This window comes from Apteryx mantelli, chromosome 2 (assembly GCF_036417845.1).
Source record: "Apteryx mantelli isolate bAptMan1 chromosome 2, bAptMan1.hap1, whole genome shotgun sequence".
In the NCBI taxonomy this organism is placed as follows: Eukaryota; Metazoa; Chordata; class Aves; order Apterygiformes; family Apterygidae; genus Apteryx; species Apteryx mantelli.
The window spans coordinates 131,922,935-131,941,812 of NC_089979.1; the positions used below are offsets into that span (position 1 = coordinate 131,922,935).

At 45.6% G+C, this 18,878-nt stretch overlaps 3 protein-coding genes and 1 long non-coding RNA gene across 7 annotated transcripts in view; 3 read left to right on the forward strand and 1 right to left on the reverse strand.

Annotated features, from left to right (window-relative positions):
* The window catches only part of LOC106483458 (homeobox protein Hox-A3), a 79,967-nt gene that overhangs the window by 27,748 nt on the left and 33,341 nt on the right, over positions 1-18,878 (forward strand). For 2 of the 4 annotated variants that reach the window (XM_067291573.1, XM_067291574.1), the window contains exons 1-2: positions 1,104-1,189; positions 12,759-12,862. The exons of 1 other annotated variant lie outside the window; for it this stretch is intronic. Coding sequence is in view for 2 of the 3 variants with exons in the window: in XM_067291574.1 (XP_067147675.1) it covers positions 12,843-12,862 (20 nt within the window). In the remaining variant the exon portion in view is untranslated. Of the gene's footprint in view, positions 1-16; positions 1,190-12,758; positions 12,863-18,878 lie in introns of those variants that run through there. One more of the 4 variants, XM_067291571.1, reaches the window with a different exon arrangement.
* LOC106483461 (uncharacterized) lies at positions 1,100-17,060 on the reverse strand. Its single transcript, XR_001292398.2, has 3 exons — positions 16,997-17,060; positions 16,801-16,906; positions 1,100-1,182 (listed from the first exon to the last, which is right to left on the reverse strand). It is a non-coding gene; the product is annotated as an uncharacterized lncRNA (long non-coding RNA).
* On the forward strand, positions 5,093-8,238 carry HOXA6 (homeobox A6). The gene is made up of 2 exons (XM_013941388.2): positions 5,093-5,729; positions 7,019-8,238. Exons 1-2 carry the CDS (start codon positions 5,294-5,296, stop codon positions 7,276-7,278), a joined length of 696 nt encoding a protein of 231 aa, XP_013796842.1. The 5' UTR covers positions 5,093-5,293; the 3' UTR covers positions 7,279-8,238.
* Positions 9,102-11,909, forward strand: HOXA5 (homeobox A5). The gene is made up of 2 exons (XM_013941387.2): positions 9,102-9,919; positions 10,844-11,909. Exons 1-2 carry the CDS (start codon positions 9,358-9,360, stop codon positions 11,092-11,094), a joined length of 813 nt encoding a protein of 270 aa, XP_013796841.1. The 5' UTR covers positions 9,102-9,357; the 3' UTR covers positions 11,095-11,909.

Genomic DNA, 18,878 nt, shown 5'->3' on the forward strand with positions numbered 1-18,878 from the left:
TAATTTACACAGACAAATAAAGAAATTAGACCATATAAATCCTCATTTTTCCCCCGTAATCAGAAAGAAAAAAAAATCCAAGGTGATGAATTGATAGGAATCAGTCAATTTCTCTATCTCGACTTCGTGATTTTTTTTCCTCTAAAGCAGAAAGCCTTCTTTATGGGAGGGCTTCCTTCCACTGTGTTCCAGTGTCCTCTCGAAATCATAAGCCCAATCCAGGCGGCCTGTGACCAAGCCGAAATCGCATGCAGTGAAACAATATTTGGTAATGAATGGAAAGTGCGATACGAAACTTCCAAGTGTAAATGATCTATTCGGGTACGTGTGTGTGGCTTGTGTGTGCGGCTTTCTCCGGGCGGGGGGCATCAGGGTGGGATTAAAAAGAGGGAAAATCACCCTGATTAAGAAAATATATTATTTTTGCCAGATACCACAGAACGTCAACGGGATCAAATATTTTAAATCATTAAAAAATAAAAAATAAAAGCCTGAAAGTCCCTTTGTAAGGCCAGATAAATACAGGTAGAATGCAAGCATAATTTGCGCAGAACTTCCCTATTTCTACTACGTTCAGTTGCTGGTCAACACACTAATTGTAATTTTAATAAAATTAGTACAAACTCTAGGTCTTTAAAAAAACTCCAGGGCTGCCTCTGTGGTAAGATGGCGCCTCTCTAAGACCTGCCTCTTCTTAGTGATGAGGAAAAGGCCATAAATCCGTTGTTGTTTATGAAAATTTACAACTTTGCAATACAACTTTATGAGTTGTTCGGTTTTTCCATTGGTCGTTGTCGGTCATGTGGATGGTAACCGTGAACATGAACTTTTTTATAATTTCCCTTGCGAGAATAGAGCCGCATTCTTTTGCTGAGCTCTGTCCTGCTTCGGATCTCTCTGGCTTTCAATCCCCATTTCATTTGTTCTTTGTAAGGCAATAGTGAACAAAGTGTGCGGAGGTTCGGCATAAGCAGCCGCCTAGAACACAGATCCGGGATGGCAATTTCCAGTTCCCCCGCTGGAAGGTGTGGCATATTGGATTCAAAGCACTGGCGTGGCAGATTTTCAACTTGCAACCTGGCTAATTTCCTGCTTCTTCTGGCACCAAAAGGAGGGCGATTCGTCTCCTGTGCAGCCAAAGCGACAGCTGTCAAAGTCGCAGGGGCTCCTGTGAGCCAGAACCTAAAAGGTGAGAAATGTATATGACACTACTGTAAGCAGGGAAACATGCTTTAATACGTTTAAATATTAGACATGTGCAATTGTACCAGATGGAAATGTGACCGGCCAAAAATAGATGTGCCTGCAGCTCAGTTTATTTTGACTTAACCTGTGCATGCAAAAAATAGTCATAAATAAAATGTCTACTTTCTATTATTTAGTAAGGAAGCCGTGGATTTTTCACGAAGTTTATTTCTGTTTGCATCTGCCACGGGCTTGCTGTGACATTCGGATTATTTTCTAATAATTCAGGTTTACAGCATCAATCCGAGGGGATTTTTTTTTTCCAGTACGGAAAAAAAAAATCCCAAACACTAATTTTTGTTTCGCGGCGTTAACTTGAAGTTAAATTGCGTAGCTATAAATGTAGATGTATTTATTTTTGACCATTTCAGAAAAACACCAGCCATCACAATGTCTTCTCGCTCCCTGGCACGTCCAGGGGAAAGGTTATTTCTAGAGCAGCAAAACAGCGCGAATGTGCCTTTTGGTTGTCTTTATGAGAGAAACCCCTGCCTGCAGAATAGCTGTGCCACGCAGTGGGTCCAGCGGAGCAGCACTCCCGGCGCTTCCCTGCGTAGGTAGCGTGTGCATTCCCGGTGCGGGGAGCTCGCTTTGTAGCAATTAGCCCTATTTCAGGGGCTCCGCGCCGTGCCGGTCAGGGCGCCGTGCCGGGGCGGCGGCCGGTGCCGGCGGCGGCGGCGGCAGCGGGGCCGGGAAGGCGCCCCCGAGCCCCGCCGCCCGCCCGCGCTGGCCCCGCGCCTGCGGCCGGCTCCGCGCCCGCCTCCGCGGCAGCGCTTAGGAAGGAGCCGCTGGGAGCGCGTGAAACGTTGGCCGCGGCGCCGGGGATGCCGGCCGGGCTGATAAAGCGTTGCATTTGCATTGCATTGCGGTATCCGCCGGACTGGGGCTGCAGCGAGCGCCGGATTATTTATTGCGGGGCCGCGGGTGCTCAGTGCTGCCACGGCGTGGCGGAAAGGCGGAGGCAGGCGCGCAGCGGCCCCCGCGGCCCCTGGGAAGGGCAGCGCTCGGAGCTGCAGGGCTCCTGGAGACATCCCGCCCCCCCACCACCAAAAAAAAAAAAAAAAGAACAAAAAAAGAAAACAAGAAAATATCGGCCTATCTTACCTAAGGGAGCATCGCGGGTCGCCCACGGACAGGATATTCCGGCAGGGCTGGCTCTTCCCCCCTCCCCTTCCCCTCCGGTTTTACCTTGATGTGTGTCAACTGCAAAATATCACACTGGGAACTGGCTGGGTAGGATGAGCTCGCGTCCACCCCAGTGAGGTCCCTAATACCAGTCCAGTCTAAACAATGGTTCGCATTGCCCAAACTGTTTGGATTAGAAGCTATTAGTTAAAGGTTGTTTTCTGTGACACTGCCGAGCATGAGAAGGATTTGTAAGTGGATTTATATACGAAGAGAAGGAGGCTTTTAAGCTTAAGAGGGTAACTGCCCCCGCACCTGTACCCGAGGGTGGCTGGAGGTGCCGGCCGGGCTCGCGGCGAGGGGAGGCAGGCGCAGCGCCGGATGCAGCAGGCGCTCGGCGCTCCGTGTGCGGGGCATTCAGCAAACAAATAAAAGGCAGATGAAATAAATGGGTGTTGCAAAGTGTGACTTTGTGGCAATGGTAAAACGCAACGGCTGCCTTTCGGCTTTCCGGAGGGAAATGGTGAAGGAAAACTGCTGCGAAATGTGCCTAGCCAGGACATTTTCCTGGCAGAACTCGGGGGCTGCAGATTATTGTAATTCGGTTTTTTTTCTGGGAGTAGGGGGAGGAGCAGAGAGGATGCATGAATGTGACTGAAGCGAAGATTGCAGTGCAGATTGTTTAGCTGTCACTGTAACAACTCTAACACGACCCAGGCAGGCAAATGTGCAAATTTAATTCCTTTTAATATTATGGGATCAACGAAGAAATGTTTCCACCGCCTGTGGTCAGGCTTTCGGCAGTCTGATTTGGACGCAAACAATAACTTGAAAGAGAGAAAGAAAGAACCAAAAAGAACAGAAAAAAAGACAAGATCAAATCAATATGTAGCCGATGCTATAAAATGTGAATACGACTAAGCCTCGCGCGATTTTTATTTTTTGTTGTGTGTGTGATGGATTCAATCAAAAGCCCTCCTAGCCACAACTTTTTAAAGTATTGGGCGGTGGGTTTCACATGCCCTAAGTATTAATTTTTCATGGTACATTTTCGTTCTGAACTACGTTGTCAAAAATCTGCTCGTTTAAATATGGCTTTGTATTTACTATCTTGTGTGCTTCTTTACTGTTGTCCCCCCCCTCCCTTTTAGCTCTATTTGCACAGAGTAAAAAACTTTTCTGGGGAAGGCTGGCTTTCAGTAAATACACGTTTCCTAAATCACCTCCCAAAGCATGCAGCTAGAGAGATGTAATTCTACCAGGTGTGTTTATGGATTAGCCTGGATGAAGAGGTTAAGGAAGTTGAAAAAAAATTGGAGGCAATCAACATCTGAATGTGAAAGTCCAGCTGAGACTGTGAACAATACAAACTATTGTGGAGAGATGTTTTAACTCACTACTGTTTTATAGGTATCGTAATCTGCCCCCGGAAATGAGATAAATGGTCTTCCAACAACAACAAAAGTCTAATTTTAAAGCTACTTTCGGAAACAGAGCTCGTACGAATGTCACTTTCCACTAGAGCACGTTTAAAATTAGGCTATTCAATCTGTTGTAATGGGCACGTATTATGAGTAAACACAGCTTGGAATGAACAACCTCATGTTATCTCCAGGAACTGCAGGGTTACGGCTGAATTAAAAGCATCTCAGCGAATTTCATCAGCACTGTTACTGTCCCTGCCCTGGGCCAAGAATTATATTTCCGCTATGGGGTAACTGCCATGTTGAAAAATGAACGTGGAAATGTTTGTTTCACGATTTTTTCCCCTCTCTTAAAGAAACACATCCGTGTTTAATCAAATTACTTGGAGCAAGAACGAAAACGATTGGCTTCTGCTGACTCATTAGCGGGGCTATATTAATTAGGAATAGTCCTACTGGTTCGTGTCTGAATATGAATGTTTGATACACTCAGACCGACTTTGGTGGGGGGACTTAGAGAAAACAGACACGTGAAACTTTATCTGAACCTCTTGGAGGGCGCCGGAGACCTCGCCCAGCCCTTCCGAGGGACTCCTTTCGAGGCACTTCTTACAAAATAAAAATACCCCCTCCCCGAAGGCCACTGTTTCCTGCTCCAACCATAACCTCTGCGGTAATTATCGCAGTATTCGTGAAGATAGGAGACCTCTTCCACGGAGGACGTGCCTTAATTTAGCCTCCCGCACAAAAGCTGGGTTTCGAGGCGGGGAGGGTTCCTCCGGCTCCGAAGGGAAATCTCAGTTTCGGGGCGCTCACAGAATATCGCCTCCAACCAGGAGGGCTCCGACCGCGATGGGGAGGGAGCTGCCGGACTGGCGGCCGCGGGCACCCGCGCGCCGGCGGCGCCCAGCCCGCTGCCCCGCGCGGCGCTGCGCGGCGCTCCGCTCCCCCCTTCACGTGCTTCCCCCGCTCCAAACTTTCCCTCCGCAGCATCCATCACCGCCTCCCTCCGCCGGCGGCCGCCTCGCCCGCCCTGCCCACGGGGGCAGCGCGGTCCCGCGGGGGCGCCCTTCGCCTCCCCCTCTCCTTGGTGGGGAGGGACAACTTTTAAGGGCTGCCCCCCCCGCATTCCGGGGGGGGGGCGCCGCCGCCACGCTCCTTTCCGCTGCCGGCCGCCGCTGTGAATGACTGCGGTGCCCCCCCGGCGGGGTCCCCCCGCGCGGCGGCGGCGGCGGCGGCGGCGGCGGCGGCGGCGGCGGGCGCGGCGCGGCGGGGCCGGGGCCGGGGCTGCCGGTAAGTTGGCGGCGCGGTGGCGGCGGCCCCGGGGGAGCGGGCGCCGCGCGCGCTCCCATTGGCCGCCCCGCCGTCAGCTGCTCCTATTTTCTGCTGTCGCTTTTGGCGCTCGGCCATCCAGAAACAAACCACTTCGATGACTACTAATAGTTATAGCCAGATGTACTAATACACAACAAATCACGGTCCGGGAGAGGGGCGAGCAAATGAGTTCCTATTTTGTGAATCCCACTTTCCCTGGGAGCCTGCCCAGTGGCCAGGACTCTTTCCTCGGGCAGATCCCCCTTTATCCGGCTGGCTATGATGCTCTGAGGCATTTTCCGGCTTCTTACGGGGCAAGCAGCCTGCAGGACAAGACTTACACCTCACCTTGTTTTTACCAACAGTCCAACACCGTCATTGCTTGCAATCGGGCTTCCTATGAGTATGGAGCCTCTTGTTTTTATTCGGACAAGGAAATTAGTAGCGCCTCTCCCTCCGGCAGTGGCAAACAGAGGGGACACGGGGACTATCTGCACTTTTCTCCCGATCAACAATACAAATCGAGCAGCGTGCAAACCAAAATTGTAAATGACGAAGGCACCGACCGGAAGTACACGAGTCCTGTTTACCCCTGGATGCAGCGGATGAACTCCTGTGCTGGTAAGTCATTTGAATGAAATCAAGGGGGGACGAAAAGTTTCTTTCCCCAATATGTATATTTTTTTTCTTAGATAAAGTACAGACTGCTGGAGAGAAATGGCTCCTGCAGGGCAACGTGTAACATGAAACCTTCCCAGGTTATTTTAGACCTGGCACATTGGCACCCTGGGAACAGTGGCCGAGAGCCCAGCTTGTGGGTTAATTGGTGAAACTTACTGAGGAATCCTTAGGAAGCAGGAAAAAAAAAAAGTAAGAAGGGAAGGAGCAGGGCTGTTTTACCACTCTCCTTAACCCATCCTAAAGCCCCTGCTTTGCTCCTGCATTGTCAGAGAGCGATGTAAGGAATATGCCCTCTGCATTGAGGCTCCAATGCATTTGTGGCACATTCCTCATGGCCCCCCTCCCCCAGCTCATTAGCGTGTGAGTATTGGATATTGAGAGCACGTTTCTGGGGCCGTGTGCGCACTTCCATGGCATCGGGGATTTTCCCTGACTTCCAAGTGAACTTCACATAATTGAACTATTCTGTCTAGGAGTGGTGCTGGGGGGGGTGTACTGGAGTGGCACTTATTTTTAATAATCCCATTAACACGTTTACTTCCAGTGTTTGCTAATGACTCCCCTGCTCTCCCCTCCTCCAGGGTCTCTGTTTGCTGGACCCTGGGTTGCGTTTCTTTTGGGGAAAGTTTAACTTTTAGGAAGACCATTCTGATGCTGCTTTGCATTTCAGTGTAATAAATTCCGGAGCAAATGGCAAAGGCTGTTCTATGATCTTTAGCTGATGTCTATAATTATACCTAAATTACAGAGCCTCTGTTGTCATAGCCATGGCAATAGAGGGTGTTTGTGTAAACACACGCATACACATATATGCGCGCACACACACACACACGCGCGCACACACACACACACACGTGTGCAGCTCCCTGGGTCGCACACGTGTGTGTGTGTGTGCGTGCGTGTGCGCACAGGCTCTCAACATGCAGAGTGTAGGCACTGTTCAGCGATTTACAAGGGTGTTACCTACTTCACTTTTCCTAGGTCCATCTTACAGCCTCTTTGTATCTGAGTTACCCCATCGACCCTAAGCACGATGCACGTCTGCATTTACAACTCTTCAGGCAGGAGAAAAGGAAAAAAAAGGGTGAAAAATTCCTTCAGAAAACCAGAGCCCCCCCCCCCACCATGTGATAGTGCCTGCAAAAGGAGGCAGAATATACTAACCACTCTTTCTGATCTGAAATCACTGGGCCCTGTCCAATGCGATCATTTTGTCTTTACTTCTACAGGTACAGTATATGGAACTCATGGGAGACGAGGGAGGCAAACTTACACCAGATACCAAACGCTAGAGTTAGAGAAGGAATTTCATTTTAACAGATACTTAACCCGAAGACGACGTATTGAGATTGCAAACGCTCTCTGCCTTACTGAACGCCAGATTAAAATATGGTTTCAAAACAGGCGGATGAAATGGAAAAAGGAAAACAAATTCGTAAATTCCGCACAGCCCAGCAGCGAAGAAACAGAGGAAAAGTCAGGGGAGTAGAATCACATTTAATAAACGCTACCAGGCCTTTCCTTAGCGCTTACTATTATTATTATTTACCTTGTATTCCTTCTGCTACTAAAATCCTATAGGTTTGTCACAGTCTATTAATTCCCCAAAGGCTTGGTTAAAAGATGTACATTTACAATCAACTGTGACTTTCTTTAATATTTGTAGAAGTCTAAGCTTTCGAGCTATGTCATGTATATATATAACCACCTCTCCAAAGCATAGATGGCTTTGCTTAAAGTATTTGAGAAATGGCCCAGATTTTTTAATATTTGAGGTGAGCATCTGTGTGCGAGTGAGTGTCCATGATGCGTCTGTGTGAGAACAGATAAGCGAGGGATTTTTTTTTTTTAAATTAGGATTATTCATATTGTAGAAATACGAGAGATTTTAGAAAATCTTGGTTTTACGTTTTCACTAATTCCTGCTACGTCAGGCCGTCTCCTGTTGTGTTTGGGAGTTTATGGTTTGTAGGAAAAAAAAAAGTTTAACACACGTATAAAGTATTTAAATTGCAAAAGAAGAAATTTTCTTAAAAAAAATCGTTGTATAAAAACATGAGTATGAAAATGCAGTTAAAGCAAAGATGAATCGCAGGGAGATAATAAATGCCGCTAAACTGTCTCTAATCTGCACTACTAGTATTAAAGTAAAAACTCGGTGTTAAACTTTAGGACAAGCTAAGGAAGAGGTTTTAAGGCGGGCGAATTTCTGTGGTTCCCCTTGAGCTTACACTGAGATTTCGGTGAGCTCAGCTCTACACGGAGGGGCTTTGAATTATGCACTACATTTCTTGCATTTCTTGGGGACTTGTGGGCTTGGTTATTTCTTTATTATTATTATTTTTTAATTAAAAGTAAAGTATCTGTCATATTGACTCGGGGATGTTCTTCCCCGCTTTTGTGTTATCTTAATTTACATTCGTGTTTCCTAGCACCGGGGGGGGGGGGGGGGATAATCTAAAGAACAGCAGCTGCGATAAAATGCGTCCATTTCGAGTTCTCTTTAAGTAAAATGAGCACAGTGAAAATATTGACTAATATATACATTATATATGAGTGTGTGAGTGTGCGTGTGAAGCTGTGTACAAATATACATGTAGACGCATCAAGGCTCTTTTGTTTGAAAGGAAGCATAATTTGGGCTACCGCTCTAAATATTTTAAAAGTCACACCGTGAAAATATTGGTGCAAAATGGCTACCATCGCATTTGTATTTTTTCTGGGAGGCGTAAAAATAACGCCGACCATAAAGCCGCCTGGAATTTGACCCCCTAGTTAGAAAAATGCTGCGCAATATTTATCTTTCATAGGTACCTGCCATTTCAGATCGGCAGGACCCGGTTGCCTCTCGAAAGCTCTCGCACAGGGAGGAAAAAAAAAGGGGGGGGGGGAAGGGACATAAGCGTTGCCAGCATCCGAGGATTTATTATATAGTATTGCTGGACTGGTGCAAATAAGCCGCTCGCGGAGGAGAAAACAGCGGCGTGATTTCTGCGCTCCAGGGTCTGCAGCAGCCCGGGGGCGGGAGGGCGGGCGGGAGGCGGCGGCCGCGGAGGCCGCCGCGGGGGAGCGCGGGCCGCGGCCCCGCTGCCGCTGCCGCCGCCGCGCCGCTGCCGCCGCCGGCCCCGCCGCCGCCGCGGGCCGCCCGCGCGGCGCGGCGCGGCGCGGTGCGGAGCGGAGCGGCCGCGCCGCCGTCGGGGGCTTCTCACCCCAGCCCGACCCCGCGGCCGCGCCTTCCCCCGCGCCGCCAGCGGGTGGCGCTCGAGGCCGGCGGAAGGGCGGGCGGCGGCGGCGGCGGCGCGCCGCGGCGGCGCGCCCCGGGCCGCCCGCGCCCTCCCAGCTCCCCCACCAGTGCACGAGTTTACCTCTAGAGGTCATCAGGCAGGATTTACGACTGGACAACAAAAGCACGTGATTTGAAGCCGTACCCCATATTTGGGTGCCTACGTAGGAGGGAACCAAGTACATGTCCCAGTCATTTCCATAATTCATCATAAATTGTGCAAGGGTGCTATAGACGCACAAAACGACCAAGAGCCACAAATCAAGCACACATATCAAAAAACAAATGAGCTCTTATTTTGTAAACTCATTTTGCGGTCGCTATCCAAATGGCCCGGACTACCAGTTACATAATTATGGAGATCACAGCTCGGTGAGCGAGCAATACAGGGACTCCGGCAGCATGCATTCCGGCAGGTACGGATACGGCTACAATGGCATGGACCTCAGCGTCGGGCGCTCTGCTTCCACCCACTTTGGTGCCAATGAGAGATCCCGCAGTTACCCGGCCAACACCACCTCTGCCTCGACAGAGCCCAGGTACAACCAGCCCGCGACGTCTTCCCACTCGCCGCCACCTGACCCTCTGCCCTGCACCGCCGTGGCCGGTTCGCCTGTCAGCGAGAGTCACCACGGGGTGAAAAACTCCCTCGCCAACTCCACCAGCACTTCGTCCAATTCCAGCAGCAACACGCACATAAGCAGAGACGGGGTTGGCACCTCGTCTGGGACTGAGGAAGACACTCCAGCAAGCAGCGAGCAGGCAAGTGCCCCGACCGACCAAAGCACAGCCCAGCCTTCACAGCCCCAGATCTACCCCTGGATGCGAAAACTGCACATAAGTCATGGTAAAGCAAATACCCTGTTCTTTCTTTATTTCTCTGGAGGAAAAGGAGGATTTAATGTAAACCGGGTGTCTGCGCTAAGCAAGGTCGGGGAGAGGGGGAGAGGAGGGCGTGAGAGCGTGCAGCCTCCAAGCACAACTCTGCTCGCAGGGAAGCCAGGTCCGTTGTCTGGGCAAGTGCCCCCCCCCCAAAATAAAAACGGCCAGCCCCAAAAAGAGAGCCTGCCTTGCTCCCGTCGCCAGCCCTGTCTCGCCCCAGGCTTGCGAGGCTAGCGAGGGGGATTGTGAGCAGAGGCTGCTCCTGGGTCTCCTTTTAAGGTGGATCCTCCAGTGGGAACAGCGCTGCTGACCCCATTTATTTTTCCCGAGCCGTGCTTAAAAAGAGAATAGGAGAGAGCGAGGAGAGCAGTTTTCACTGCTGGGAAGCCCTGGGTGAGGGGGGCAGCAGCCCCGAACTCCGGGTGAGGGACGCGGGGGAGCCGAGAAACTTTCCGACCTGGCTACCTGCCGTGCCCCCGCCGCCGGGGGAGCAGCCAGGGGCTCGCTGCCTCCCACCGCCTTCCCCTGCCCAGCCGTGGGAAAGGGCTGCCCGCCTCAGCTTTGCTCTCCCAGCCCTGGAAACCCAGCTCTAGCATCAGAGGCACCCTCCAAACCAGCTTGTCTGGGGGGAGGCATGTGGGGATTAGTCTCAAAATAATAATAATAAACAAATCTAAATCTAAATCTAAGATAAAACTTACCACGACCACTAAATCCCCCTCCCCCAAGCCTTTCCTAAAAGAGGCTGGAGGGGAAAACTTGTTGAGCATTTATCCAAACCAACACAAGCAGGGCTGAGAATAACGGTCCTGGCTGCTCGTAGCTGCAATAAGACATGAAGGCTCCAAGTCGCTGCTGAGAATCTAAATCATGTACTTTTCTCTTCCAGACAACATAGGGGGACCAGAAGGGAAAAGGGCTCGGACTGCTTACACCCGATATCAGACCTTGGAGCTGGAAAAGGAATTTCACTTCAATAGATACCTGACCCGCAGAAGAAGGATTGAAATAGCACATGCTCTTTGCCTCTCAGAGAGACAAATAAAGATCTGGTTCCAAAACAGGAGAATGAAATGGAAAAAGGATAATAAGCTGAAAAGTATGAGCATGGCAGCTGCAGGAGGGGCATTCCGTCCCTAAGCATTTGATCAATTAAAAGTACTGAGCAGTATTAGCTGACCCTGCGTCTCATGTCAGTACTAAGTTGACTTTCTAAAACTTCCTTGTGTTACTTCTGTGAAGAAACCCTGTTCTTGTCGCCCTTATTCATCTTTTAATCATGAGCCTGTTTATTACCATTCTCTCGCGTGTATAAGTAGATCTGCTTTTATCGTACATTTCTTTGTCTTGAATGGCTTTGTCTTGAAAAAATAATAGATGTTTTAACTTATTTATATGAAGCGAGCTGTGTTACTTGAAGTAACTGTTAAAAAAAAACAAAGCAAAAAAAAAAAAGAGAAAAAAAGAGAGAGAGAGAGAGAGAGAGAGAAAGAAACCCTCCCCCGGTTTAGTACAAATGTTATGTGTTGCACTCAACCTGCTTAACTGTGCATGTGTGGTCAAGTGTTAATGTCTGTATAGCTCCAAGCTGTTAAAAATATTTTTATTCAAACTACCTATATAATTCCTGTGTAATTAATGCTGTTGTAGAGGTGAAATGATGAAATCAACTGAACTTGTCCTACGTGTAGTGAATAGTGAATCTGTGACGAAAACTGTGATTCCAAGCAGTATGTCCTTGCTGTGCCTTTGTATATGACTCTTTGCACGAACTCTTAGAAGTGGCTCTTATTAAGCGCAGCTTCTGTGATGTATGTTTTTTGTGAACAAAGTTACAAATATAGTCAAAGTCTGGCTGTTTGAGCAAACTGTGATCAGCTTTTTTTTTTTTTTGTATTTGTTTTTAAAAAAAACTGACTGGAAATCAGCAAAAAAAATAAACTTTCTATTGTAAAGTTTTCGTGATTTGGTTTATGCAAAGCAAGGAGTTGTGCTTCCTGATTTGCCTCTTAAAAATGTGAATCCGTGCAGAGTTTGTGATAATATTTTACCTGGCTTACGCTGCACGTTGCATATGATAGAGCTGCAATTTTCTGCTACCAGTATTTTTAATTTAAAGTTTCACCATAAGTTCTTCCTTGATGGTTTCTCATTAGGTGGAAAGCTGCATTGCAGGACCACAATCAACACCCTTTGTGGGTGAATCAACTGTTAGATGTTTGCTGGTGGTTGAAAAAAAACATGTGCTTTGTTAAAACACACTGCTAACTCCAAGGCGTGTTTGCATCGCTCTAGAATTTCTCCTGTGGTTTCATTAAGTATATTTGCAGGACAGCCACATCAGAGCCCTCTGTGTCTATTAGTAACACTCGATAGCCACATTCCCACTTTTCACCCTTTACAGATTTTTGGCTTTCTTCACTACAATTAGTTTTCTATAAACGCAATGTTACTTACCCCATCAGAGCTTGAATGGTTAACTCTTCTGAGCTTCTAAGAGCAACTAAAGATTTGCACATTTACTGACTGGTTACATTGATGCCTTCCCTTAAAAGTTATAAAACAGTAAACTTTATAAGCCCCAGTTCCGGCTATATGACATTTGGGTGCCAAATGAATAGGGTTTTGTCTATGAATTAGATCGTAAAATCATCCATAGCACAGACAGATAGGCTCACTGGCTATAAAAAGTCACGTGGTGCCATTAAAGTAAGTTTTATGGTTTTGGGGAGTTGACATCCAACATTATATACCACATAACATATAATCTCACTGACGCTGGACTTCATTTGACTCTTTTGCAGGCTACGTGTGCCTCCTGGCCATTCAAATTGTCAGTTTTAGGTTCAGAAGTATCCAAACCACAAGTTCTCAATACTGTATGAAAAATGGCTCCTTGCAAGTCAAGGTAAGTTTTGTGCACAAGTTCCTTAAAGTTTATTTGTACAGTTGGGACCTCGAGGTTCTCGCTCGCTGGTTCGCTCTCTCTCTCTTTCTTTCTCTGTCTCTTTCCCTTTCCCTTTCTCTCCGCCTCGAGCTTTTCAGGACTGTCCCACCGAGCCCGAGAGGCAGATTCAACCACTCATGATACAGGTTGCGCTGAAAATTCCCCCATCCCTTCACTCTCGAGCAGCTAGTTCTCTATTTTAACGATCAAATCAAAGTAAACCACAATAAGCGACTTTGGCAGAGATGGATTTTGGGGCCTAGGTTTAATCACTTTGACTACCGCAGAAGATAATTACTTCCTTTGCTCCAATAGACTCTCCAAGTTTGGAAAGGTTTTGTTTAGCAAGGAGTAGTTACTGCAGACGATTAAGAAAAGGGAAACAAAATAGATAGGGCATGATATTATCTGGGCAGTGTTTTATGCAGGCATAATAGAGTTGGAGGCGTGCTGATGTGGTAATAATCTTTGGATTGGCAAAATACGTTGCACATCAGAGCTAGTATTAAAGTGGCATAGATTGTACTGGAGCACTTAAATTCCTCTTTTCTGCATTGGGTTGTGCAGGAAGCTTTAGCTACGTATATATGTCCATCTGTGAGTGTGTAGTGTGTTTCGGTATGCACATTTATAACATTATTGCAACTTTTTCCAGATCCTATATCTATAAATAAATAAATATATTGATATAAATATAGATATAAAAATTATATGCGTGCGTGCACGTATGTATAAATCTATGCATATGCATGTATAAATCTGTGCACATGCGTATGTGTATCTAATACCCATGCATTTAGGTATACAGGGTGTGTGCATGTGTGTATACTTATATATGTTATTGTGACTCGTTTTTTTTAAGCGAGCCAATTGACTGTAACTTGTAGCATTAATATAAGAGACTACAGGTCATTAGAGTGCTGCAAATTATGAAATACGGGCTTGGTTTATTGAAGATTGCAAATATCCCCATAGCTCTGTGCTCTGCCTCTATCCTTATATTGCTGGCTGGCCATTGTAGGGTAGGCCCCAGCTGCATGTTTACTTCAACATTCTTTTTATTTAAGTAGACTGTTCTCACCAGAGTGTGATTACTCAGCAATAAACTTTATGACCGGATTTAACTTTAGTCTTTGAATTTCCAGGACTTGAATGAAAGGGTGAAAGGAACTCTGTCTTTCTGTGGGTAGCATTAAGGCCTGATCCTTACCCACATGACTCTTATTTAGGCAAGTAATCTCAGGGAGTGCAGATGGACTAGTCGGGTGCTAGGGAAGAGATTTGAGAATTAGCTTCGATATATATCTATACGCAAATCAGTTGTGAGTATCTTGCATCCTGCTCAGGTTTGGAGGAGAAGTGTTTCAACACAAACGTCTGGGCAGATTGCATTGTTTTGCCTCATGTGTCATAAACTCGAGTCTGAAGAAGAATTGGGTTTTGGGAAGCGATATGAGCTTTGTTTTATTTTGCTAGTGCTCTCCTGTCTGAATATTGCAATTTACATTATATGTGGTGCTGCCAGCAAAATGAGAGAAAGGCATTGAGGTACAGGAGAATAATTAAGATTGTTATGTGCCTCTATATGGCCTGCACGGGTCCAAGAATGACATTGCAGATTGATCCTATTTTTAATTTATTCCCCTTTTATGTTAAAGAAACAGTAATAGTTAATGTTGGTTCACCCAAAAGATTTAATAATTTTACAAATTAAAAAAAATTAGAGTCACCCCTTTGTGTAAGACAAATGGAGTCTGGAGCCTTTTGTGTTTGTGTATCTTTCTATGAGCACTAAACAAAACACATATGAATATACTTTATATTAAAAAATGGGAAAGACTTGAAAAGTGCATATCCAAATGCCCATTTGAAAATAATTTCCATAATAAACAGCTGGAGATTTTATAGTACACTAGCTGTCACACTTTCATCAATAGGAATACCAGAAAGTTATATATGATAGGCGTGTAGTATATTATATTGTATGCCATAAAATTTTATAGTGTGAGGTAAAGGCATAAAAACACTTTGAAAGTTTTGGCTTCTTTTATATATGAGTTATTTTCTGAAAGAAAATCCTCTGCTTGTTGCATAGAAAGATACTGCCTGCAAACAATTTACAATTACTCAATATTCGACAACATTGCGTTGTTAGAATTATCTGATATATATACAAACAAACGCACACACGTTCAACTAATATTTTAGAAATCTGTATATCCTCTCAGATTGTGATTTTTCACTGAATAGAGTAAAAGGATTTGCTACTATTATTTTCACTTTTTTTTTTTTTAATGTGGTTTCTAGAGTATATTCTATGTAATATTGTGTACAGAAATTCAAGAACTGTGGAAAAAGGAAAAATATCAGAAAACCGCATAGGCATATAAACCGGCACAAACTGAAAGAAACTCTGCAAAAACAAAATAAAGTTAGCTAGAAATGACACGTTTTCAATATTTCTGGCCCTGCCCTGTCCTAACCAGGACAGTTTAAGTCCTTTAAAACCAGCAATGCATTAAGGTTTTATAATCCACTTCGCAATTTAAAATTCAAACAACTTCAGAATGTCGAACTCTAAAAAAATATTCCCAGGTCCTGATTGTTTTCTGAGTGAAAATGTCATGGAGAATAATCGCTTGGAATCAAGAGACAGTTCTTATCTGTGCACATTATTTTTCTGCTGTGTTTGGGGGATTAATGCGTGCGAGTTTGTTTTACTTAAGGCATGGCAAGTGGCGTTCTGCGCATTGAAATATAGTTTACCTAATCCTTTGAAATAAATACTTGAGTGCAGTGTGTCATGTCTGAGCGTAAGGCCAATTAAAGATTAGGCAACTCTCTTAATGTGTGTAACTAGTGACTTTATAAGTCATAACTTTCTCTGAACCAGAAGTATAACAATTCGATTGAAAGTCATCCGTAAATTACAGCTCTGCAGCGTTGGCTAAGCCCTGCAAACGCCCTAATTGCAGAACATTATGGGGAAATTATTATTCTGCCATTTCCTTACATTTAATAAGTGTGTATCTGTGGAAGGGTGACAATAGAAGGGTTCGCAATCTGCTGCATGGGAAATTGAATGGAACAGATCATGAGGGGCGGATCAGGAGGTTTCGATTTCAAACCCTGGATACTGGAGCAATGCCTTTTCCCTCCCCGCAAATACAGATTTAACGCATTAAATGCAGACATAAGTAAATCTCCTCACCAAGTTAAGACATCGCTTTGCTTTCTTAGCTCTTTCTCTTTCCTGCCCTTAAAATATTCCAAATTTATTGTTAGAGTTGCTAGTCAGAGCGCAGAAATACAGCTCCCACAGCCGCCTGATCATCTTTGAAAATATTATCCCTTTTAAATTAAAGCATCCTCACTAATGCCTCTCTGGAAGGCAAATACTCATGGACCATCACAGTCACATGTTCGTGTAGCTACACGCACAAACAATATCAGCTCTGACACAGAAAGCGTGTAAGATTTGCAAGGATTTCGCCTTGTAATGCACAGAAGGAATCTTTCCTATATCCCCCCCCAAAATGTCTTTTCAATAATAATATTTGCTATGAAGGTTATTGGGTAATTATTGCAATTTTGTGGAACAGTCCTTGCTTGAGGTGAAGTCTGTCTCTGGATAACAAATGGCAGCCCGTGCAGTTCACTGCCAGGTTAAGTAAATGCAGAAAAGATAAATCTGCACACCCTAGGAATCACCAGCAGAGCTCGCTTTAGACCAAGTTCACAGTCAACTCGTTTGCCTAGACAAGGCTTCGCAAACAATTAGAGTTGTTTCTTTATGTTTAAATCAAGGCATAATGACTAAGACCCTAGCAGTAGAGAGCCCCAGTTTTCCCCCCAACGCTAGTCGCTACATTCCTTCCAACCTCACGCCCAAAACTTACCCAGCATTTCACCTGCAATTGTAACCATAACGCGCCTTTGAGTAACAGACTTTCCTCCAACGCTGGCGAAAGGGTGTGCAAACTGATTTAACAGCACTTTACCAAGCTGAGAGATTAAAAAAAAAAAAAAAAGGCAATGATTAAAAATGCAAAAGTATCCGATTTCTCAACAACAAGAAGAAGGAAAAAAAAACACCTTAGAAAGCTGGGGGAAACGGCAGAACTATTGAAACAAACAGTGCGAGTCTCTTACTCCTAAAAGAAGCTGCATAGCTTTTGTATATCTTTGTGGTTAAGGGCGTTACAACTGCAGGTCAAAAAGTTGAGGGTCAAAAGTTTACGTTTTGCACCACTCTTAGTCATTCGCCCAGACAGAGTTTGATGTCAATGTTATAGCCGAGATCTTGACTATCAGCACAAAAGATAAAATAGCTCTGAGTTACGTGTGTATCACAGTATGGACTCCAGGTGAACCCTACTGGCTGAATGACCTCAATTACCGAGGAAAGAATAGAAAATTCCTCTTTTCAAGAGTAATACACGTTGTATTTCATCTTGAATTATCGGCCACATTTGTGGCTGAATATCTCGGGTTCAGCGCGGCAGGTAAACGTACATGTTACCCCCACACCAGCCACTGGTGCTGCCTCCTCAAAGCGTCAGGTAGCAAAATGTTTCACCCTTGTTTATTATATAATAACCTGCTTAAAGAGGTTTAATGTTAAGCCTTCTCACTTTGCAAAATGGCAGGAAGATAAGATAGGAGCAAAGCTATTAACGTGTGTATCGATCCTAGCTGCGTCTTTGTTTTTGCTCTTATTTCTGTAGCGACCACTAAACTGTGCTTAAACAGGACATGCTGGAGATAATACTGACTGGTTATACGTTTAGTCCGAAAGAGCTCTTTTAAAATGCAGAGCGATGGGGACATATTGTGCTACCGATGGAAAATGTGCTGAGGACCTGGCGCCCCTGCATCTCCCCACGGCGCGGGGGGCTCCCCGAGCCTGATGGAAGGACCCCGAGACGGCGCTTTGCGGCGAAACGGGTGTCCGAGAGGCAGGAGTGTGTCCCCTTTCCCCAAAAAAATGTTTAGCGGGATTTCTTTGTGCAGGGAGTTATTTCCACGTTGCTGGGATTTTTTGTTGTTTACAAAGCCGCCTCAGTGTTGAAGCTTTAACTCCTCAGTTAGGCTTGTTTGGAAGAAGAACCGGATAATATTAACAGGGAATTTAATTTTGAGGGGAGACAACTGTATACCACCTCCGGATTCAGGCTGAAATTGTACGGATCGGGATCTGTGGAAGAGGGAAAGGATATTCCAAAATATTCAGAAGCAGATGTGAAAGGTGTGGAGGAGGGGACAATGCGATGAGGAAGACAGAGCGAGAGCGCACCTCACCACCATCCATGCGTAGCTGCTTTTCGACCCAAAAGCCCGGCGTCTATACTGTCCTCTATGTATTGGGTACACGTGAATTATTTACTAGAGACACATCTGGATCATCGTCTTCTAGCGATGTTTCTCCAGAACAAATACGCGAGGTGTTAGATTTCAGATTAGCCAAAATTATTACTGGACATTTTGCCTAAAGTACCTGCTGAAGCGTAGAAAGTGTACATAAGTATTTGCTCGGCATGTAGACATTATTCACAAGATCCTGCTGCTGCAAACTTGTAGTGAGCCCCTGTCTTACACATTTGGGGAGCCATTTCTCACTGGAGATACTCTACAACCTTTCAAATCTGGAGTATTTATTTGGTGTAAGAGCAAAGTCTGATAACAAGCTAAAAAACGTAGCCAAGTATCTATTTTGTTAAAGAATAGTAGGCAGATTGTTTCCAAGAATAACAATGCGTCTTTGATACTCCCCGAACGAAAGCTGTTACTATAACTGGGTAACTCAAGAGTAGGCGACTGAAATACATGTTTCCTTACCAAAACAATTAGTCGCTCGAATTCCATATTTTCAATCTAGTTCAGAATAAAAATATCAATGAGAATATTTTCAAAGAAGTTCAAACTGCAACTTCAATAAATATTGACTCTTCTTAACTGTTGTTTAAATTATCCCTTA

Bases quoted from the DNA above. Each gene is read 5' to 3' on its own strand.
- HOXA6 (XM_013941388.2), top strand. From the start codon at position 5,294: ATGAGTTCCTATTTTGTGAATCCCACTTTCCCTGGGAGCCTGCCCAGT. The intron at 5,730-7,018 runs GTAAGTCATTTG...TTACTTCTACAG, and splicing joins GCGGATGAACTCCTGTGCTG to GTACAGTATATGGAACTCAT.
- HOXA5 (XM_013941387.2), top strand. From the start codon at position 9,358: ATGAGCTCTTATTTTGTAAACTCATTTTGCGGTCGCTATCCAAATGGC. The intron at 9,920-10,843 runs GTAAAGCAAATA...TTTCTCTTCCAG, and splicing joins AAAACTGCACATAAGTCATG to ACAACATAGGGGGACCAGAA.